General features: G+C 38.9%; 1 protein-coding gene across 3 annotated transcripts in view; it reads right to left on the reverse strand.

Annotated features, from left to right (window-relative positions):
* mbnl3 (muscleblind-like splicing regulator 3) overlaps window positions 1–24,070 on the reverse strand; it is a 49,454-nt gene that overhangs the window by 11,707 nt on the left and 13,677 nt on the right. For all 3 annotated transcript variants that reach the window (XM_041797525.1, XM_041797524.1, XM_041797526.1), the window contains exons 3-7: window positions 8,820–8,984; window positions 8,357–8,560; window positions 8,023–8,262; window positions 6,814–6,967; window positions 1,799–1,893 (exon numbers count right to left, since the gene is read on the reverse strand). In XM_041797525.1, the coding sequence (XP_041653459.1) occupies window positions 1,799–1,893; window positions 6,814–6,967; window positions 8,023–8,262; window positions 8,357–8,560; window positions 8,820–8,984 (858 nt within the window). The remainder of the gene's footprint in view (window positions 1–1,798; window positions 1,894–6,813; window positions 6,968–8,022; window positions 8,263–8,356; window positions 8,561–8,819; window positions 8,985–24,070) is intronic.

The following is a 24,070-nucleotide window of genomic DNA, read 5'->3' on the forward strand; positions in this document are numbered from 1 at the left end:
CAGTGTTTTCACATATGTACAGCAACCTTATACCACATCTAGTGTGTTAAGAGACATATTTAGGATTTCACTTTACAGGAACTCCAGATGGGGACAGGAAGTGATTTTTGCATAGAACAGCACTGTCTACTTTTATTTTTTGACTATGCCAACCAATTGAGAATAAAAAATGTTGAGCTACTTTTGGGTCCTGGTAGTAGTGACACATTCAGGAGAAAATAAAGTTTAAAAAATTTTAAGAGCTCATGGAGAAACAGTGTCAGTGTCTGGATTAAGAGCCTCTGTCTAAAGCCTGGACAAGCGGAGTTAGACGTTCTTGTATTGTCAGTTTCCACAAAATGGTCTTGTTTGGTTCAGCAGCATACAACATGTCACGGCAAACCCTGATCTTGCCTGTGTTTCCATGGCTGTGTCTGACATAAGAGCCAGTCTCTTTGCACCCAGGGTTAGGGTTAGGGTTCTTGGCTCTTCATTTGGAACCAGTTTGGCTTTGTCAAATGTGAATTAAATAAAAATAAAATTTAGGAAATAAAACTGGCTCTCAAACAAGAACTAGCTTCTGTGGTTCACATTAAAGAGCTGTTTTATCTAACAGGATCCTTCATGAACACCTGGCACTTGGTCTTTTAACCAACAAGATTTATTTGCTTAATAGCATATCAGTGTTTCTATTTAAAGCATGTTTATGACAAAATGGGTGACCAACTGATCAAGGGGTGAAGCTAGCCTCTTACTCCTCCAGACTGTTTTCTCCCTTTATCTGGCTAGATCACACTAGACACCAGAAGGTCTGCAGGAATGATAAATTTATGATATTGATCACCTTCATGACAGGTAAATCAATCTACTGTGGAAAATTGCATTTTTTTGGTAAAGTGCAGGAATCATACCCATGCTATGTGGAAATTTTATGATAATAATTGCAGCATGCAGGTCCATTCAGAGCTCTAAGGTACTAACTCTCCTCAATTCCCATTCAATTCAAACAGCTGCCTCTCACTTCCTGACCCCCATCTGGCATTGGCACGTCATAGGGATCACGGCACTGCTAACAATCTATTCCTCAGGGCGTCTTGAATCAAGTTATATATAGCCGTTTATACTGTCATCTCAATTAAATCATGTAAAAAGCACACCAACATGTTCTTATTGTCAAAATGTTTTTCTACAGAAAAACACAGCAGCACCCCCCAAAGCCTGAACTAAGAAGTACAATACAGTGCACACGCTTAATTATCTAATGTGAGCGGCATTTCATTTCATATTTAGAATTTGCTGTAGGTGAGTTAAAAATGAGCAATGGGCCAAAGTTGGCCCCTGGCCCATAGTTTGGACACCCCTGTTCTAGATACAATGGCACTAAGCATCCTGATGGTAAAAGGACAACAAAGCTCGTCACTATGAACCATGCTGTAATAAAGCTCTCTATTCTCTGTTTAACCTCATTACCTTGCTGCAAATTCTACCATAAAATGTTTTAAAATGTCAGGTGGAAACTCAGAATAAAGGAGCTGTTTGGTTACATACTAGCTCCTCATACTGAGTTTCCATCAAATACACAAAAAGCTTTGACAGATGATGGTTTTTCACACAGAAACCCCGACATTTACATGAAAACAGTGACCTGCTCTTAGAATAAATCCTGTTTTCATTTGCTCACATCACAACAGACTGAAAAGAGAGGATGGATGAAATGAGAACATAACACAGGTGACACTACAGGCAGGTGAACCTGATGAGAAAAGACTGTTCACAGGACTCAGAGCTCAAATAAAAGAACTGAAATGAGAGAGCAAACCTGATTGGAGGTGGCTGATTCAGCGAAAGGAACATTGGTGACTGGGGTCGAAGCCGACGAAACAGAGGAGGTGGTGGCACCGTGCATCATGGGAACTTTTATTCAGGCGAGTCAGACGAAAGACAGAAGACGAGGATGTGGAAGGGCAGGGGATGGGGAGGGGAGGGGGGATAGGAATGATATGGTTACCATGGTAAAATGTGTCGAATCAAAAGTCATGGCACAAGTCAAGTGATACTGCCGGGATGAATTCAACAAGTATCAAGACACATGCAAAAGAAAAAAAATCTATATATTTAATTAGCCAGAAGGTTAAAAAAGAAAGAAAGAAATGCATCGTATCACCAGCAAATAATCTTCAAACATAGAAGGCAAGACACAGTCATACAATCTAATCAGACCAGAGTATCTGATGTATTGTATTCAAATGGACAGGGTGTGTGTATGGACAGAGCAAATGATTGATAAGGAAGATAATCATTTCATAATAATTTCATTTAATCCTTCTGTAGACAGAAAAGCACTGTGTGACCCTGATTTTAATTTTCAGTTGCATTATCATTAGTGGATGGTAAAAATGCAGACACTTTTTGTACATGGAAGTTTTAAACAAAGACTGTAAAAAAAAGGAAACAGCCTGGAGCAGTTTTGTTACTAAAGGGGGCTTTTAAAACCAATCCGTGGAATTGCCATGTTGAAAATGCAGTCCAAAACTTACTAAACACTGACCGAAAAACAGACAAAAAGGTTGAGCTTAAACCTTCTGACAAACAGCTTCACCATGCTGGCATTGCAGTCCTATCAACAATGCCTTTAATAATGCATGACTCACTTTTGTTCAGTGTGTGACAAAAGCTGTCTTTGGCTAAAAACATGTTTATTTCTGTCGTACAAATCTGTATTTTAACATGTTGTGTGTGACTTCTTCAGTCAGCCTCTAGTGGACAGTCGAGGGACTGCTGTTTCTTGCACTTACATTGTCTTCATTTTTCAACCATGAAGATTGTGGCTTGATTTTGAAGTATCTCTGGTAGGTTGATCATAGTTACATAATATACAGAAGACAGGCTAACAAAGGAAAATTGAGATACGATATCCATATTCTCGTTTCTGATGCCTCAAAAGTCTCAGGTCTGGTCACATTTGCACATTTGTGGTCTCATTCTGAGAGTTTTATTTACCCAGTGGACAACACGTGATAAAGTGCCCTAGGGTTTTGTTCAATTCAAATTGTGCTAAAGTCACCTCTACAGTGCCTTCTCAGTGGACGAAACCTGAGAGAGCACATCAGACAGTGAAGAAATGCAGTAAAGTGGCATAAGGTCTTCCATATAAGGTAAATTTTCATTGACATCCTGTCTCTTGTGTCATTGTGAAATAAATGGTTAAATAGATTGTAATTCCTCACCAGAGGTGTAGTAGGTATTCTTTTAATTTACAAATTTAAAGTTAAATCATACACTGGGTTTTTTAACTTTTTCACTTTAATGTTTGACAACTTTTCTGCAGTGCTGCCCAACCACATTCAGCAAGTGCCGTTTGAATCATTTTTACCCCTTCCCCTCAACCATCCTGAGTGTGCCACTCTATTATTGTTGTATAAAGAAAAGGTCCAAATAGTGATTGTTACGTCTTTTTAAGAAAACAGAGTATCATGAGATGACATGTTTGAAAAAGAGTACTTCATGTTGTTACTTCATGTTGTGAGCTGAGTCAAATCTTTTTTTTTTTTTTTTTACTCCTTAGGGATAAAAGACAGTTTCAGAAACATGACCTTTTCTTTTTGAACATGTGATACACCACAATTGCAACACAACATCCTCAGCTTAACTCAACTCCAGGAAACTCTAGGAAAGAAATGACTTTCTTTCCTATTACATTGTTGACAGAAAGGAAATCAATATTCAATGATTTACTTCCTTTAACATGAAAGAGCACAAATTTTAACTTTATAATGCATGATTAAAACAATTTCTACCTTAATGGAATGAATTAAAAACTGACACCATATCATAGCATCATATGTGTGATGTTCAACTGCCCAGAAAAGCTAATCACTACACTCATTTTGTCCTGGAAATCATCAATCACTTATTCAAGCGACTAGCCACTACAGTTTATATGTATACATCAGACCTATTAATGACTCCTGAGGGCACTATAAATGGCACATGCATTTTTTAAAAAGTGGAGGATGAGAGAAAAACAAAGGGCAGAGAAAACTACGACAATGTTGAGGTAAAGAATTCAAGGCAATTGAGCAGGTTAAGGTTATTGCAGGCATTAAGAGTAACACTGATGCTGGAAAAAATATTGCAATTTTGTGTGTAAATATAAAGACACACAAAACAACAAGCAGCTAATCAGTACATGATTGTTTAATAAAGCCAAATAGCAATAAATTAAGAAAGAACTTGTTTACAAAAATGGCAGCATCAGTACCTCTCTCTTTAGCACGTAGAAGGTACAGTGTGTGGGCGTTTTGGCTCTAGTCTTTAATGTGGCTGATCAATAATTCATGTCTGACAGACTTCAAACATTTCACTGACCACTGTTGGTTTTCTTTTACTTACCATGGAGTAAAAATGCATTCTTGTGTTGATATTATATTATTGCGATAATGTGTTTTTATCAGCCATTTTTTTAGTTTTACCTACAACTAGTCATTATTTTTAACTTTCAATTTTATTAGCAGTGAAAGACAGAAAAAAGACTCAAATTCTCTGACTCATAAAGGCTAGAGATAAAAAATTTTGCACAGTATACTGGCAAATGTAGGTAATTTCAAAACTACTAACAATTAATGCTCTTAATCAACCTGTCAATTCCTCAAACAATTACAGCAAACATACAGTACTGTTATTAAAATAAAAAGAAATAAATAGTAATATACAGACTACATAATACCTGCTTCACTGTCACTGTGAGTGTATTTGGAAGTAAGGCACCCATAAGGGGAATAAAGGAGAGAGGTTTCTGTGGCCCAGCCAAACTGCGGGCCCATGGAGGTCAACAAAATCAAGGTCCTCTATAAAGTTAAGCTGTGATAACCATTTTAACTTGAATAACAACCATCCCTATCTAAAGAAAAAAATGATCTTTTTGAATTTATTCTGTAGTACAAATATCACCTTTTTCAAAATGTAAACCCCTTTTCTTGAAACAGAAATGTCCTTTTATTGGTGAGGATAACAATGAGTGCCTGCTAAGTCACACGGTAACATTGTTGAAAAAAACGGAGACAACTTTAATAGATAATGACTACACGATTGCAAAACAGGCAATAGTATGAGGAAAAGTGATAAAATGGGTTTACATATGGCCTATAAAGTGTCAAAAATGGCCCTAAAGTTGCAAAAATTGGTTAAAAGTGGCAAAAATAAGGAGCAAACATGGGCCAAAGGAGGCAAAAATGGGGAAAAGCAGCAACAATGGGCTACAAGTGGCAAAAAGATGACAAAAACAGCAACAACGGCCTATCACAGTCCCCCATGTGATGTGTTGATTATCTTTGCTTTAATGCTAAATGAAACATATTTACTTGTTTACAGCTTCAGCAACTCTCAGCCCACACTAAGAAAAACTACAATCATGCAAGCAGCAAAACAAAGAGAAGGAAAGCAGGGTGAGAAAGACCAGTAGCTGCACTTGAGCCGTGTTTCCATCAGGGGGTCTGGTTTGATTCAGTTCGGTTTGGTATGGTTTGGTACGCCAAACCCCAAAATAGTTTGCGTTTCCACAGACACCTGTGCCCTCACTTGGTGGGCGGGCTATAAAGGTGATGAATGTGAAGTCACATGCAGCGCGAGCCTGCTGGTCCCGCTGCAGAGTTATAGAAAGGATGAGTGACAAAAATCAGTATGGAATAAGCAGTAAACAGCTTTATTTCAGCTGAAGGTGCTTTTTTTTAAACAATAACTACATTTTAATGATGTTGACCGCTGTCAGTACAGCTCCTCAGCTGATGGAATATGTGTATAGAGACAACATGAGTCGTAACACTATGTTAATATGTGAATATATCTAGTCTAGGACAGTTTATATGACAAAATAGGAAAGTTTAAAGCTGTACTGTGAGAATTCGCTGCATTAAAAATTAAAAAAAAAAAAAGTTCAGCTGGTGTTAAATCAGGAATCCAGGGTGCGCTGATCTCGTTTTAAAATAGTCTGCAGCCTGAAGTTTTAAAAACACGTTCAGCAACCACAAAGTGATGTTTTCACAGGTTACCTAACGTAGGAAGTAGATTAATAACTAGTTACAGAAGAGAATGAACTGTTCTAAGGCTTTGTATTCACTAAACTTCAGCATTAATTTAGTTTCTCATCCATCGCGGATAGAGACCAGGCTGATGTGAGCCTTTGGGCTCTGCTTTGTGTACTTAAAATCAGGTCCAGATAAACATCAGGAAACTTGATTTGTGGCCAGACACCAATATCCATAGACTAGGAAACAGTTTGGATCTCCATCGAGTCCAAATATTTCCCATTTAGGCAGATATTAGTCCGTATTTCTCCCATTTTCCCCCTGCTTCTCACAGCGCAGACTTACGTGTTTTGAAGCCCAGAGGCAAGCAGCTGAGTCCTGCGCTGACGTGACGTAAGTGCAGCCCCTATTGTTGTGTGTGTAGCTCCCCCTTTTTGGTACAGATAGGTAAGATTGGAACTCCTACAGAAGGGTTCTGAAAAGTGGGACGGTACGGGTTGGCTTTTTGGGACCCTTTCCAACTTTTGCTCTATGGAAACGCAAAAAAATGCGTGCCATTCCACACTGAACTGAGCCGGACCACCTGGTGGAAACAACCTATTAAATAACCCTTGCACAGGCACAGCATGCTGTGTACTGTTACAACTGCACTTGTCAACAATAAGACCAAGTCATAGAAAACTTTCATTTGTCAGCAAATGAACAATATCCAGGCGTCCACTGTTCCAATTTAACTCCTACATATGAGGTAAACAATGTTTAGGACTTTTTGGCCGTGTTTTTGTGATCATAAAAATGTATAGAGACTCACCAGTGGGAATAAAAGCTGGTTGCTGGAGCTGCATGTTGGCCAGGGCCTGCTGGTAGTGGAACATGCTCGGGTTGAAAACAGTGGCAGCTGCTCCGTTGCTCTTCTCTAGGATCGGCCTCTTTGGAAGCGGCTGCACAGTGCCTGGAGGCAGACCCTAGCCAGGAAAAGAAGGTGAGCAAGGAGAACAGAACTTATCTGTCAGTGCAGGAAACATTTTCTTTGATAAAACTGCATTATGCACAGTGATATCTGAGAACAAATGGACAGTCATCTCTGTGCTCCTGTAACTAAATTTGATGTTTCTGTTTCTCACCACAAGGGGGCGCAGCAGTGTCTGAGATTAGCTGAGGTGAGGCAGAACAACCAGAGAGGTCAGGCCAAGAGGAGAAAAGGATTCCTACAATTTCATTCATTTCATTGAAAGTTTTGAAATACCAAAGACAAATTTCTGTTTTTTTTTGTTTTGTTTTTTTTATCTTGAACAGAGTAATAAAGTTCTATTCTATTCTAAACTGCACAGGAAGTGACCAAGCAAACTCTACACTTACAAAAAAATAGTTACAATAAAAGTTTGCTTGATGTCATTTCAAAAGATGATTATACTTTTTAATGAGCCTTCCTTAAAATCCTGATTAATTGAAAACGTTAGCAACTATAGTGTCAGTGAGCTGCACAAGACTTCACCAACAACAAAACCTTCAAAAATGCAAGAGTGTATAAACTCTCAACACATTCTGTTTCAAATCTGTCCCCTTTTCCTGTTTGTTTTTTCATGACAGTCTTAATTTTCCTGTATCATCTCCGCAAAATAACCATATGGTGATATTTAGGACAGCCATCTTAGTAGCCCTTGTACTTTGCTTCATAGAGAGTAAAGTCTCAGACACATGCACAGTCACAGACACTCATGAAAATAAAAACATAATCCCTGGACTACATTATCATATTTCATGCTGCCAAAGGGACACTGTGATACCCTGATTCTTCATTGCATCAGTAAACAGAATCCAAGTGATGACCAAGAGCATCTCCTGTTTCACGTCTGTGAGGCACAAACACTGAAATTTGATTTTTAGCTTGAAACAAGATGATTTAAAGCTTTTGTTTTTTCTGGCCCAGAGTTCTGTGTTTAATGAAGAACTTACTGAGTTTAAATATTTAGTCATATTTTTTCACCCAAGAATTAAGACATCCCAAAAAAGGACTCACCAAGGCTGTAGACACTGTGTTTTGACTGGCTTGGTGCTGTGCAGCCTTGATCCTGGCCTGCAGGTGAGCCGGAGGATGGAAGTATTTGCACTTATCTCTGCTGCAGCGTCCTTTAATGTAGTCCATGCAGACAATGACCGAGTTCTCACTGCAGTCCACCATCCCAGCCTCCAGGGGGTGAGCATAGCGGCAGTCGCTCTCACCCCGTGTGCAGTTACCACGTTGAAATTCTCGACAAACCTGGCAGAGTCCAGCGGGAGCTCTGATTAACATTAACCTTTCATCGTTCAATAGCCAGACATAGACACACAACAACTGCATGCAGGACACATACCTCCAGCTTGTCTGTGCGCACATGTTTTTGTGCCGAGGTGCCGTTGCCCATGGCTGCTAGGCCAGTGGGACTCCCAGGGACCAGCAGGGGAGTACTGGGCAGCAGCTCAGGCATCAAGCCCATGCCTGGGCCCATGTGGCTCAGATACGGACTGAACGCCATGCTAGGACTGGTTGCCAGGGTAGGCGTTACTGGGAATGTTGTCTGAGGGAGGGAGCGAAGGGCAGAGACGTGAGAGACAAAACAAGTTATGGCAGAGCTTTCTCTGGCTTTAGGAGAGGATTTGGTGGAAACATAACCAGCACTGTGAGTTTTTACTACACAAAAAAACTATACAACACTTTTTCTGGTACAAACACAGCTCACTCAGAACATCACATAACAGTTTTTAAAGTGCAGTGTTTCACATTTTTACAACACACTGCATGAGTGAAAAGTCATAATTATAGATTGGGCTGCTCACTATGGGCTGTAACTGTGCTCCAGGCAGCATGAACTGCATCTGTTGAGCCAACATGGCTGCTGCCGCCTTCTGTTGAATTAGGTTGTTCCTCCCGTTAATCTCCAGCTGAGTTTTCAGGTGTGGAGGTGGATGCAGGTATTTACAGTTCTCACGTATGCAGCGACCCTGAAGAGGAGAGAGGAGGGAAAATTGAGGGGCAGACAGACAGGGCAACACCCATCAGTGACTCCATTCTGACATAAAAATAATCTGATCAGGAAGACAAAAGTGTAAAGAGTACAAGCACATCTTTAATCATGTTTAATTTGCTAAACTAAATATCAAGATTCAAGCTGTTTACAGAGCAAAACTATGCACAGCAAACCCTGGTGAAATTAAGAAACTAATGAAGTCCCAGAGGACAGTACACTGGATAATTCATGAGAAAATTACTTACTAAAACTGCTCATCATTAAAGGAGAGCAAGGCTGGAGTAAAGTAGAAATATAACCAGCACATCTGTAACATGTGCTGTTTAATGGCAGGTGGAGTTTTTGATCCAGCTTTGGATTTTTCCACAGAGGCACAGCAGAAGTCAAATAAACAAGAGATAAAGCTGAAGAGTGAAAACAGATGCTTGACTCTCACCGCCTGTATGACAGAGTCTTTATCTCTACCTGGTGACTATCAGCCCAGTAAATGAGCTACTTTCAACCTACAGCTTGTGGAAGTGAATACAGAATGTCAGTACATGTAAAAGACATGCATTAAAAAATGTAAATCAAGCTTTAAAATAAGGAGGTATTAACAGAAAATATGCTGAAATAACAGAAAATAAAGTACTCAATGCAGAAAAAAGAAATAACATTTTAATATCACAGTATTTGTCCCACTGCATTGTATGGCTGTAGCAAATCAAGGTGCATTACATCAATCTATTTTACGCCTATTGCATAATAACATTTTCAATGCAACTTACTGGTTGTAGCTTTCATACTGTTCTTTCCACTTTATTTGTTAATGTTTAAAGTTTAACTTAAGTAAACTCCTCCATAATCATCACAGCAGAAATAAAGGACAGTAAAAAAAAGGTATGATGAAGGTAGTGTTTCAGTTTAACTACAATTTCAGCTTCCTACAATGGTGAAAATAAGATTAAACAGTTACTATGCCACATGCTGTGTTGCGCGGTCTTGTCCATAGTTTTTGTCATGTGTGGTAAATGTTTCAACTAGGGATGAACAACACAGGATTTTTGACAATATCTGAAATTATGCAGATTATGGGGTAGGCTGATTATTAGCCTGACCGATTATTGAGGCTGATATGTGTTATTTGGACAACTTTCTGTATCTGTATTTTATTTTACCAATAAACAATGAAGTTAAATCATCAAAAAGTCACTACTTTGGTTCCACTACAAAGTGTGTCTTCCCCTCTGGCTTTATTATCACACATACTCACCAAATGTTCTTCATACAAAACAATCTGATTGACTAGATGTCACATGAGTATCAGTGAGCCAATCAACACTTAATCCTGGGTGCCACTGACACAATGAGCATATGGCATCATCGCCTGTTTACCTGTTTCTACTGTACTGCTTAGTGCTGTCTCTCATGCTGATAACGCTAAGGCAAAATTGTTCATTTCATTTTTTTGATCATGCAATTTTACTTTTGCTACATTTTTAATATCAGTTCTTGGTCTTGTGAACTACTAATAATATGTATTGGCCATGAAAAAGCAATATCAATCAACCCCTAATGTAGATATTTCTAAACTAATTTCACAAACACACCATTTTCATTGTAAAGAACACCAAGTGTCTCCTGTGCAAAGAGAGACTGAGTAGAGCAGAGCTGAGAGAGCAGTGGGGAGGTAGACAGTCTTGTAGTTTTTCCTGGGCTTTATTCAAAAAGATCAGGGCTCACAATGGGTCCCATTGAGTGTGTGGCGGCCCAGGCAACCACCTATACCCAATGGTAAACTTGTATAGTTTGCAGATATTTAATGCCAATATCTGCAAACTATACAAGTTTGCAGATATTTAATGCCAATATATTAATTTATAATGCAGATACATACCACCAATGTATGGGCTGTGATTATGCTGATGCTGATAAACCCTAGTTTCTGAGTTTGTAATTTTTGTAAAAGAGTACATTCACACAACCTCAAAAACATAGTTAACTTGGCTCTATTCATTTAATAGTATTATTAGAATTATTGTTCATAATTATCAGCGGTGTGATGGTTCCTGCTGAAGTGGGTAGTTTTGTATATCTTGCACAATTGCACTGGATGTTTTTTGGGGAGAAATTGGCTTCAAAATTGGCTTTTGTTATTTTCATGCCAGAATTTGTGAACTTTATTTGGACTTTTGAGGGAATTTGCATTGAAAATTTTAGATATGTCATGGAAATTTGTTAATATTTGTTTGGGGATTTGAGTGGGAACGTCCCTTAAATGTCATAAGGGAAATTACGGTGAATTTGTTCAGATTTCGTCGGGAAATTTTCATTCATTTTATGTCATTTCTATGGAATTTTGGAGAATGTATTTGGGTTTTTTTGGAGTTTGATAAGAAATGTTACAGGGAATCTACTTAAATTTTTCAGGGATTTGCATGAAAATTGGGGGATATTTCCAAGAAATTCTTACTGACAGAAAACCCTCCACAACTTACCAACTGGCTGACACTCAGCTAAAACATGCTTTAAAACCTATCCAGTGCTCCATTTTCTGCAGAAACAGGGCCTTTTACACTTAACAGATCCTACTAATCCCCCCAAAAGTGTGAGACACTAAAAATGCTTTCTAACAAAAGCTCAGTTCTCAGGAGGTTATATAGCATTTGTTTGAATAACAGCTTTTAAGAATAAACTACACAGGCCAAATTGTGTCAGGGGATAGCTATGATTATTTAAGAGCAATACTTTGTTCCATCAAAAGAACACAGAAAACTTGCTAAGTTAAATATTTATCATCAAATGCAGCATGAAACATGAAACTGGAGCGATTGTTATTCAAATGCTGGCCTCATGTGCACAGTCAATGCTTTTCTATTTGTTCTGCATGCAAAGCTTCACTTAACGCATGAAGGCTTTAACAATGACTGCAGACAGTTTGTATGGCCACAAGCAAAGCCCAACATGTGTTTGAGCAGGTAGATCACCTTCATAATAAAAGGTTATACAAAAGCTGTTCAGAAATGAACATTATTTTAGAGTTACAACTTTGTATTTTGAAAGTCAGCTTTCTAACATTTCCTGTTAATGACTGTATCACTTGATAAATTTGTGAAAAAATGTTAAGTTTCATTCAAATTATACAATAAATCCCAAACAGCAGTTTTAATGGCATAGAGCCAATGCTGGTGTGAAATTGAGTTTTAGATGAAATATTCTTCAGTTTTAGTCACATTTTAGTAATTTACACTCTGTGGTTTTAGTTGGCAAAAACTACAAAACATTTTAGTCTAACACAAAAAAGTCCTTACATTTTAGTCTTTACAACTTCAAGCAGCCAAATTGTAAGATCGATATGAATGTAAAACAATCAGATTAATGCACTATTAGTACTTAAATTGATTCAAAATACACTGATGAAAATACTCATACCTTATACGCACGGTGGAGAATTTTTGTGAATTTTGAAAACCCAACAGTCCAGCACTAACATTTTAGCCCCTTTACAAAAAAGTCAACCTACTTCTTGTCAGAGATTTTTTTGTCAAGTATATTTTAGCTAGTCTTAGCCTAGTCTTTCCAATGGGAAAAAAGGTAGTGAACAAACATTTTAGTCATGGTTTTCATAGACAAAATTAGCACTGCATAGAACTAACTTTGGTATCTGTAATTCCGTATTTTAGTCAGCTGAGACTTATCGTGAATCAGCAGCCCCTTCCAGATCAGAAGTTCATTTTTTCCTGTCATCTTTGGCTTCTTGACAAACACTAAATCAGATTGTGAGCCATTTATCTAAAAGCAATTCATTTTACCCCAGAATGTCATTACAGCAGTGTCCTTCCTCCTCATGTGTGGAAGGTGAAGATGGTGCTGCAGGAGCACAGCTGCAGGAACACTGCAGGTCAACACGCACTCAGAAGAGAAACTGCAGTCTTCATTAAACCCCCGGGCCGACAGCAGCTGTCTGCCCCTGCAGAGGAGCTGTTAACCCGCTAAGCTACCTCCACATGCTCTGTCATCAGACCACACCCACACAAACCACCTCATTAGGTCACCACAAGCTGAACGAGCAGTAAAACAATGGAAAAATAAAAAAGGACAAACTGACGTCATGGTGCAGAGACTCTGACGGTGATGGATGATGTCACACAGAGGAGGACACAAAAAAGAGGGTTTAACAGGATCAGGAGGCGTGTACAGGACAGAGAGAAACTGCAACACGTCCAAAATCATTATAGATGAGGGACTGAAACAAGCTCACACACCAGACAAGGTGTACACAAGCAAACATGCAGCAGGCTGGTACACAGGCTCACACAAACACCCTCGCCTACACGGGAGATGAGAGCGAGCTTTGCGTCAGCAAGCTGTGTGTTTAGGGATGAGTCTGTAATGAGGAGTGAGTCCCATGAGTCCAGCCTGCTCAAACTCAGAGACAAAAAGAGTTCTTATTAATGAGCCCAATGATGCACTTTGTATGCCGAGAGCTTCAAAAATACAACACAAAATTTATGTTAAATGGACTTTGTGTTCCTCTGGTACCAACAACAACAACAACAACACAAAAGCTTAAAAAAATAAAATCTGGTACAGAGAAGGAGGTCACTGAAAAATGGTGTGGACTGGGAGTGCTGGGTCAGGAATCTCCTTTTAGTAGCCATAGCAACACACTATTCAACACAGAAAGTGTCCCTTTTAATCCAGATATGAGCGGCTGATCATTCATTCAGAAACAGAAAGAGTACTCAGATTGAATGCATCCATTAATATGGTAAAAAACTTGGTGTTTAAGTAACCCGTTTATTTATTGACTAAAATGTATTTATTTTAGCTCTTTGGATAGACCCTAACTTTTGTTCATAGAGAAAGGTTCCTAATTAGATTTAGTAATAAGATAAATAAAGATCCGATTTATCTAATAGCATTAATGATCACAAGTAAACTTAGCACAGAGAGTAAGGAAATTTGTGTTTGGTAGATTATTTTTTATGCTTCTTGGAAATAAATCTTACACTGTTGGAAAGCCTGAGTACAATAATTGACAGGCATGGCCAAATACTTTTGTCAATAACATTTATACTACATAATTCATACTGATTTACCAGCATGACTTTCCACCTTATGAAAAACACTGTTATCCCCACACCACAGGACTTAATCCTTTACTAATTTCTGGAACTTTGTTGGCTAAGTTAGCAACAGGCTAGTATGACCACTGGTCCATAAATAGTTTTAAAAAACAATGGTCATCATTGCCTCTCGCCCAATGACAGCTGGTATAGGCCCCAGCCCCCCAAGACCCCGAAAGGGATAAGCGGTGAAGAAAATGGATGGATGGATGGTCATTATCAATAAAGCCAGACATTATGTTATTTTAAAACATTTAAAACATATTACAGTATGGCTGTTTTCACTCTTATGCAGCTTTGCAGCCACCGTGCATTTTTTTAGACTGATTAGTATGACCATTTTGCTCCCGTTTCATCCTTAAGAATTCTGGCCAGTCCAGTATAAATAGTGAGAAATTATACAGTTTTGGACACGGCTATGATCTAACGTTGTAAAGCTGATGGATTGTCCAGATTCCATGTCTGCAATCAGGCTGGTCCATCTTTTAAACCTCTAGTCTGAAATGATTGTGTCCATTCAGAGAACTGACAGACCAATCAGCATCATTTGAGATAAATGAGTCAGTAGCTAAGGGTGTTGGTTAGTTGTACTGCAAACCGCTGCTGCTGGTGATTAGCTCGGAAATAGCTACTGTGGCAGTGTTAACAGAATTGGACAACATTTCTTTATTAAGAGAAAAGAAACCCACTGAAAGCTTTCTAGCCGGTAAAGATGTTCTTGCTCTTCTCTCAAGTGGCTTCAGCATGACTCTGAACTGGCTCCACAGATAGGTAACAGTGATAGCTGCTGCCTGTCAAACTCTCATTTATGTTCACACATTAGGGCTGTGCATGCCCACTACGTCGTTTTATCATTCTGATTGGTCTGTAATAAATGTGACAGACAGAACGTTTATCCAGTCACACTCCAAAGGTCTGCCCTTCCCAAACAAAGACTACGGGCTGTTTACTGCATGGATGTGAAATATATCCCATGTTACAGATATATGACACAGTGTATCTGGGATGAGACCTTGGAGAGAGAAAAAGAGCTAGAGAGGAAGACACACTCAACAGTAAGGCTGCTACATTATGGCATAAATCATACAATTATTTTTAATTGGTAGTGAGATCATGCTTATTAAACACAATTACTCATTGATTTCACTACATCTACATCACATCTATCTAACTTTAATTCTCTTTACACTTGAAAACATGCAACAAATAAATATAAATAAGTTTAAAACATAAATATATACAAATAATGATACATAGTAAAAATGACTAAACAAAACATTACTTTTATGGCCAAAATATCGCAACAAAAAATGCAGTATTTACCAGGTAACAAAACCTGCAGACAAAGAAGTGCAACATGTCATATGGCACAGTCATTTTTCAATCACAATTATTGGAAAGCCGAAATTGTGATTACAATTGAAACTCAATTCATTGCCAAGCACTACTGTTCATAATTGAAAGGGTGTTTTCGCCTTTCTGAGTTTGCGATCGTTACATGTCAGATGAAGTTGTATTAGCCGGTGTATACAATGGCTAAAGCTGTGGGGGTTAGCTAGAATATAGCCGTAAAAAAGCAGCAGTTTAATCAGACCTCGATCGCAATTCTATATCAAAACAAGAGCAAAGAGACACAATGAGATGTTTTTGCATGTCTCTCAATAGATTTCAGGATGAATTGAATCCACTGACAGGCTCCACTGTTCATAAACTAAGGCAGCACCAGCCTGTAAAGCTCAGGTTAGTCCTGGAGCTGTGCATGCGTATTACCTCATTTTGTTTTGTCACTCTGATTGGCCCGTAATGAAGGTGACAAACAGAACATTTGTCCAATCAACTTCCAAGAACATTTTTTAAAAGTCCTGCCCTTCCCAAACGCTTTCTATGGGAGGTCTCCGGATGGATGTGAAATATATATCCATGCAATGAAGATATGAAAGAACATATTTGGCATGTCAGGTTGCAACAATCAGCACACTCCCTTCTTTGAACTTCGGGCAAATATTGATAGCATGCTTATTATGGCACTGAGGTGTATCCTTAGTACTATACTTACATACTACATACCTAAGTCATCTTCATTGGAAAAACACCCAAAATATCATAGTTTTCCTGGTATTAAACTGAAATATTTAGATCTAAGATTTAATTTACTGAAATCATTTGAGGCATTTTTATCTATTTCCTGTTGTGTTTTAGCCCCAAAAGTAACAAAACAATTATCAATCTTCAGCAGACTGACTGATAACGACAACAGTTGTTATTTGCAGCACTATGATGTCATCCACAAGTGACACTGCTGTTGAATCTTCCTCACGATGGGCAGATGTGACTTCCACACAAATCATCTGAGATGACAGCAGCACTCCAGTTAACGAGGTAAAAAAGGAACTCGGCGGTGATCCGACCCCTCCCTCCCCTGCAGCAAGTTCAGACTGACCAGACAGAGCTAATGGAGCAACAGGGAATGACATCGGCTGCCTCAGAGCCTGCTGGAGATGCCAGATATGGGAGGGACAGTGAGCAGAGAGGCCATTAGCAGATAAATCCATAAAATTAACAAAAGCGGGCGGGCTGGCAGAGAGCAGGAGGAAAGAGTGATGCTGTAGAGCAGCTCTATTGGGGAAAGAGGTGCTTCTTTCTAGTCAGTTGACTAAAAATGTCTGTCAGCTGAGTATAATCCTGAGTATAAACAATGAAGACAGACATTGTTGTAAAGAGGTGGCTGTTGTCATCAAATGTTGGCACTAAAACCCTGCTGCAGTTCTAGATAAAGACAGCCGCTTTGACCTTCAGCTGTTGCAAACTTCAGTACTTTCTCAGACAAATGACATGCACTCAGGGGTTTAAAACACCAAACCATGGCCTTTAATACTTGTTTACAGCTTTTAGCACAAAGAAACTCGCCTCTTTCTCTCATGAATGAAACCAGTACAGAGCCAGGCTGTTGCTCTGTGCTAAAAACAGCCGTGCCACTCAGGAAGATCAAACTATCCAATGGGTACGCACTCCTGTGCTGTTGCTAGGCCCCCTTCTCTGTTTCTCTCCCTCTCACTCCCTCTCCGTCTCCCTCCTACTCTGGAGGACATAACACAGAAAAATGGCTGAATAATAAATTCTAACTCGATAAACGAGGAGACAGCAGCTGCACTCAGACAGAAAGCCCCTTGTCTGGGTCTCACTTTTTCTACTGGTCGAGAGAAAACCCTCTCACATGTAAGCACATGTGTGTACACGTGGCAAAAAGAGAAACAGTCAGTGATTTTAGAGCAATTGGCTATTGACAATCAGAGCACTGATAAACTACAATAAAGCATCGTCACTTTTTGGTGACGCGAGAGTAGATCTAGTGTTGTAGCTCTGTGGTGGAGGAGAGAGGAAGAGAGTAAGCAGAGCAGCTGTAGTGATGATGAGGACACCCTACAGACAAGCCCACATCACTGAAGAATGGGTAGGCAGTCAGGAGAGAGACTATGTGAAAGGAGACAAAATGCAAATGATGATTCTGATAACAAAAACACCCATTTTCTATTAATATTAATGTATCTTTATGTGTTTAGTTGGTAGAGAGAACGTTTAATCTTTTCTCAGTTACGTCAGAGTGAGGTGATATGGCCATTTATATCTTTGTCAATAAAATCCTTGATTCTGATTGGCGTGAAGGTGTGCTTTGACCTAACATAACCAGACACTGACTCTGTTTAAAATTTACTTCATGTAATCATAAGCCTACATGTTACAAACTAACCTTATTTATTGTCTTTCAGCATCATTTGCACCATTGCACTATTATTTCATTGTATGCATGTGTTAACATTATTGTTTTATTTTAAAATATTACTGGAGATGTTTGTAACTTTTTTTAAAGTTTAATGATTAATTTTGTGTTACTATGTCATTCTTTTTGACCTTTTTGTTATTTGTCTGAAATAGACGAGGCAAATAAAACTTTTCCTTATTCATAAATAAAAACATGTTAGCTTTTATCTTCTACATATTGAATTTATTTTGATCTAATAAGCAGTTTAGTTTCATTTAAGGTCTGAACAATTTGAGATAATAATCTAAATGTGACTGTGATTTTTGTGGTTTAATATGTGATTCTTTTCATTAACTCATCATGTGTATTTTTCAACAAACACAAGCAATAAATCATTCTATACTGTAACCAATGCAATATTAGATTAAACAAGGGCTGAACAATTTTGAAAAAAAAAATCTAACAGGGATTATTTTGACTTAAATTACAAATTAAATATGAAGGAAGTACTCATTTTTATGTCCTCATTCTGATTAAGAAAAACAAATACAAAAACAAGGAAAGTAGGATTTTTTGTAAACTATTCTTAAACTAAACTATTCTTAAAAAACGACATTTGAATCATTGCATGCTGTGTAGGGCATAACATCTCTGCTGCAAAAAAGTTTTGAACTGGTATTTTGAAAGATTTCAGGTTAAAGAAATATTGCACCTTCTGTGATTTAAAAAAAAGGCCATTTTGCTGATCTCAATCTTTATTAATTGCCAAATAATTAGTTTCAGTAGTTTTATCACAGAGCATGAAGCTGATGTGCTGCAGTGACTGTATAGCCATTGCTGTTTTCAACTTGGTGCCCCTAGCTGGGGAAATGTTGCCTTCAGATGGATTTTGTGAGCTTGTGGTTACAACATAGGAAGTCATGTTCACAAAATGTTTTATATTCAAGACCATGATCTTGAGACACTGCTGCAAGACTACTGGTGACTTGCTAGCAAGCTTTGTTCACAGGAAGCTATACTGCAGGAACTGCATTGGGTAGCTTTGTAAATATCAACATTTTCTTCAGACATAAGAAGATACTAGCTATCCATCTGCGTATTATGACTAAAATAATTTTCATTTACTTACTCTGCAGAACATGTCCAATGTTAAAGGCATCTTTGCAGGAACTGCTGCAAATTAATGCACAGGATGGATTTTTGTTAATATTAGATCTACAGAAATATAAATCCCTTCTCAAGAGCATGGCAGAAGAGTAACAGGACACTCATCATTGCAGAGATCTAATTTGGCTCGTGGATTATAAAATATGAAAGTTCAAATGCTATCCAATATGACAAATCACTTTACAGATTAACTTGTCTTTGATAAAAGCTATAAACCAGATCAATCCCTTGGTTGTATGATGTATACACCGGTTTAGACTCAGTAATGATGGGGGAAAAACTGCAAAAGTTTTCAGGTCCTTCAAAATGATAGGATGGGAAATTTCATTGCTTTTACAGAAGATAATGTACTATACTAAAAATCTCCAATATTCTTATAATGAAGTATGATCAACTTCCCAGTCTCATAGAATGTCAATGGAATTTAAAGAGAAATAAATTACTTTAACAGATCTAAAGTTGGGTTAAATGGGTTAACACAGTTTGTAAATTTGGGTTGTGATTTGATGTGATATAGCCCTTAAGGTGAAGTACGCTTTATCACAGTGTATGAAAATGTTTTGGAGCAGGATGGGCCACCTAATCATAAACAAGACTAGGCTAAAACCTAGTATATGGCTGACTGCATCTATGTGGGATGCCTGTTGAAATGCCTAACAGTGAATTGTGTGTTCTGGCAGAGTGACTATTTGTTGGGGGTGTGTAATTGTGCTGGGCCTAATGTCTATGGGTTGAGAATGGAAGGAACCTAATTCCTGCTCAGTTCAGAGATCTGGATCAAATGGATCAGTTCAGCAAGAAGAGCTGGCTCTTTTGGCTCCCAAATGGCTCTTCATTCAGCACCACAACAGCTTTGAAATTAGAGAAAGTAAGCATTTTTGTGACCCCTAATTGATTAAACTGAATGGTTTTTTTATTCCAAAAACTGTTGGACTAAATAGATTTATTCTCAGAAAAGCAAAATTTTTACATAATGTTTGGTATAAAACTATTTTTTAAACTATCAAGCACCAGTTCTGTGACTGTTAATATTTTAAATCCTGTAAGTTTTTTTTTACATAAAAACATAAAACATAGTGTGAGTAGTCTTCTGTGATTTCCATTAAAACAAACATAATAATAAAATAAACAACCCTTCTTTATCAAAATATTTACCAAATAAATCGAACTGTAAATGTAGCATGGGGACGAGAAATAAACCATAAAACTGAAATAATAACTACATTTTACATAATGTTACACAACTAGGTACCGTCTAGGGATGGAAACAATTCATCAATGATCGATTAATTGGTCGTTAAGAATTTGGTCGATCACGGGAATTTAGTCGACCTGATGTTGGCATTTAATAAAGAGACTAAACACGTCATACTCTGCACTGCACAACAATATCTACTGTCATGACATTGTGAGTGGGTCTTAACAAAAGCAGTGAGACATCTTACCCATCAGGGGGTGATTTAACTTAAGGAGAGAGGGAGAGGGCAAACAGAAGAAGTACTCGAGCAGCGCAATGCATTATCTCAATTTGCCGAAACGCAAAATGAAGAGAGCAAAGCGAAGTGTGGTGTGGGACTATTTCAGTTTAGAGAATCATTGAGAAACACACTCATTAGTTACCAGTTTTTGGGAAATGTTATATATATCTGAGTTTCTGTTAGCCAGCATTGGCCAGTAAAAAGGGCGGAAGTCCAGCAGATAAAAATATAACCAGTCAAAATGTCCAGCAGAAAACATGCCAATGACCAGATAAGTAAATAACATAGACTGTAGAAAGAACTGGACAATACCTGTGTGACATCAGTTGTCTGCTTACAACAGGCTGACTCAAACGGCTCTTGAAGCCAATCCGTGGAGACTTCCATATTGAAATCGCGGTCTCAACCGAACTTTGGATAGCCTAACGGCCCGCCCACTAAGTGCGACTTGCTGTCAGCCTGCTAGCTAGCATTCCGGTTGACAGAAATGGAGCCTCTGCCTGCCGAGCTATCTGTCAATCAAATGAGATGCGCCAATCAGCTTTCATCCTAAATATAATCCAAACGATCGTGGTACAAAAAATTCACCCCCCGTACAGTGGGAGCACAATAAGACACTAGCTAATGAGACACATTTGGTGTTTTGAACCAGGCTGTAAACCAGTTTATTTAGTGTGTCAAACCGGCTGTTTAACATGTGTGCAGACGGGACTTCCGGTGTTCCTGCAGCCAGGAACACAGGTGGCCACTCGCGGTGTAGCAATTTTTTGCCCTTCCGCATTGGCTTCATTTTTCAGGACCGAAGGTTGCCACTTGGTAAATACTGAATGCTTGCAGATTATATTTTGTGTAACCTAGAAGATATGTTGCGAGAATGCGTTAATATAAACTAAAAGTAGCAAGCACATGGCTAATTATGTATGCACAATGACGTAAAATCCAAGCCTTCTCTCTGAGCATGCGCAGTACTGCTGGGACTGTGCTGGGAAAGTTTGACCAGAACATTCTCAGAAAGCAGAATTTTAATCTAAGTGAGGTTTTCCTGGTTAACCACAGGCTTAATATCATCAGCGGTATGTAGGGATTTTGTGTTAGTCATTGCTGCGAGTAATGAAGAGGCTGAAACAAAGGAAACTGTATAGCTGAGCATCTGAAACACCGATGCAGCAGCAGAGAGAGAGGCCTACACTGAGCAGAATAGTGGACTTCGATAAACTACCTATGACCAATACACAGATAAAGTTGGATTGTAGTCAACACAGAATCACATCATGCAGAACAGCAGAGACCGCTGGAGCTGATAACGACAGCTCTGTCTCCCCTCCTCGTGTGTAGCTAGTTGTTAAGGCTCGGGATGTCCTGGCTAATTAGCAGAAGTAGTCTTGGATAAGCTGTTAAAGAGAGGAGAATTGGACCGGGCTATCTGCTGTGGAGCTTTTGTCTTTTCGGGACTAGTACAAATAAATCAGGATGGTTGGGTTTCCAGCTTTAGTGGAGGTTACAGTTAACTATATCATCATGAGGATTGATATTAGCAACTGACGGTAAGACTCATTTTTCATTTGAAATCTAGAGTTCTAACGTGGTGTCCAGTTAACAGAGCACCTTTTTTTATGTGTCTGGATGCTTCGTTGTTGTCGTTAGAGGACGGTATTTGGCTGTTGTAAGCTGCTAAGTTATGATGGTGGCCGATATGCTAACAGGCTAATGGTGGTTATGTGAAGCTAACTGTTGTTGTTTATGAGTTTAACATGGGTATGTGTTGTGTGACTGACTGCGTGTGTAAGGAAAAGCACACAGCTTTCATTTGGAAACCACTTACACAAAGAAAAATAAGAGAAAGTCTGTGTGCAGTCATTTCTAGGGTTTTAATTGTGTGTAACTGTCTACCAGTCTGTAATAACAGGGTAATAATTACTCAGGTTTACTGCTGGCTTGGTTTCTACTGTCTCGGTTTCGGGTCAGGTCTAGAAATAAAAATGTGTCCTCTCTCCTGTTTAGCGCAGACTTGTATGTATCAACGTACCACAGAATATCAGATTTATGTGTTTTGCTGTTGTTTATGCAGCAAAATAATATTAAAGCAAACGTCCGATAGTTGTTCTAAATGGCTGGAATTCTTGAAGACTGCCGGTCATTTTTACAGAGGACAAAAAAGTCTAGCGGAAACGCTGTGTTATACATATGCCCATGTATGTATGCTTTTATACATACATAACAATTAATCGATTAATTGATTGTTAACATTAATGATGCTCGAGTTGGCAGGTTTCTTCCAAACGCCCATCCCTAGTACCATCCTAATTTATACTGAAGTTACTGTTACTGGTTCCTTAATGTATATGGCTACATTTTCTCCTCTCTTTCTCTCTGTGGAGACTGAATGGTTTCCAGAGCCCTGAGCAACGTCATCCCCCCTCCCCTCCTGATTTTCTTTTATCGCATCTGATTGGCTACACAGAGACATTTAGCCAAAACACAGAGACGTCTAGTGAAGCACAGCACTTATGTTGGCAGAACAGTGAGGAGGAAATATCCTCCCTTTATTCTGTGCTGTGTTGTGCGGGGAGGGGACACGTCACTACGGAAGAGCTTCTCTGCCAAGACAAGCTATTGGTGTGGCTTTCTGCTCTGGTTTTAACAAGAAAAGATGTCCAGGCGTTCCTAGAGCGACATTTGAGCTACCCGCTAATGTGCTAGCAAGCCCTGGAAACCCATACCAAAAAAGACTGGGAGTCAAGGGAAAACATCTCTTCTGTCATGGAAAGCTTCCAGTATTGCTCTCTGCTTGTGTTTTAGTAAAGAGACGTTGTCCAGTTCAAACAAAACCGCTGCTGCAGCTAAGTCCAAGCTAAGCACTCCACAAGCTGGTCTTGTACACAACCACTCGCAACAACTAACCCTTACCCTGTAACCATTACGTAGTCATGGCAAAGTGGGTCGGCAGAAGAGCGACAACATTGTTTTCTGTCACAAAAAGCTTTCTGTGTTGCTCTCTTAACTTAATAAAGGAATGCTGTCCATTTCTAACAAAAGCGCCGCCATGGCTAATTTGAGCTAATCGTTCCACTAGCAGGCCTTGTATACAAGCACTCACACAACAAGGAACCTTTCCCCCTTAACTATTACGAACTCATACGGAATCAGGCAAGCAGAAGAGTGAAAACATCTTTCCCAACATGAAAAGCTTATAGGGGTGTTTTTGTTCTTATGTCATACAGAAACGTGGTGCAGTTCTGGTAAAAAGGATGCAATTCTTAAGCTATATCTGAGGTCTTTCCAGCAGTGGAGGCAGGCATTGGAGGGCTGTCAGTGCAACTAGACCCCGCCCATAGCGCAACTCTGTATATATAGCTCTATTTACCACATGGGGCAGCCATTACCGCCGGTTTTCAGTACAAGCAAACCCAACTCTGTATGGTAAGACTCTGAAAGTAGGATCAGTCAGTCAGTCAGTCAGTTACTCAGACACAGACATAGCCATCTGTAGGGCTGACCACAGCAGTCAGCCAAAAAGGACCAAAGCTGCAATAAAACACCACAGGAC

The sequence above is a fragment of the Cheilinus undulatus genome, linkage group 10, assembly GCF_018320785.1.
Source record: "Cheilinus undulatus linkage group 10, ASM1832078v1, whole genome shotgun sequence".
In the NCBI taxonomy this organism is placed as follows: Eukaryota; Metazoa; Chordata; class Actinopteri; order Labriformes; family Labridae; genus Cheilinus; species Cheilinus undulatus.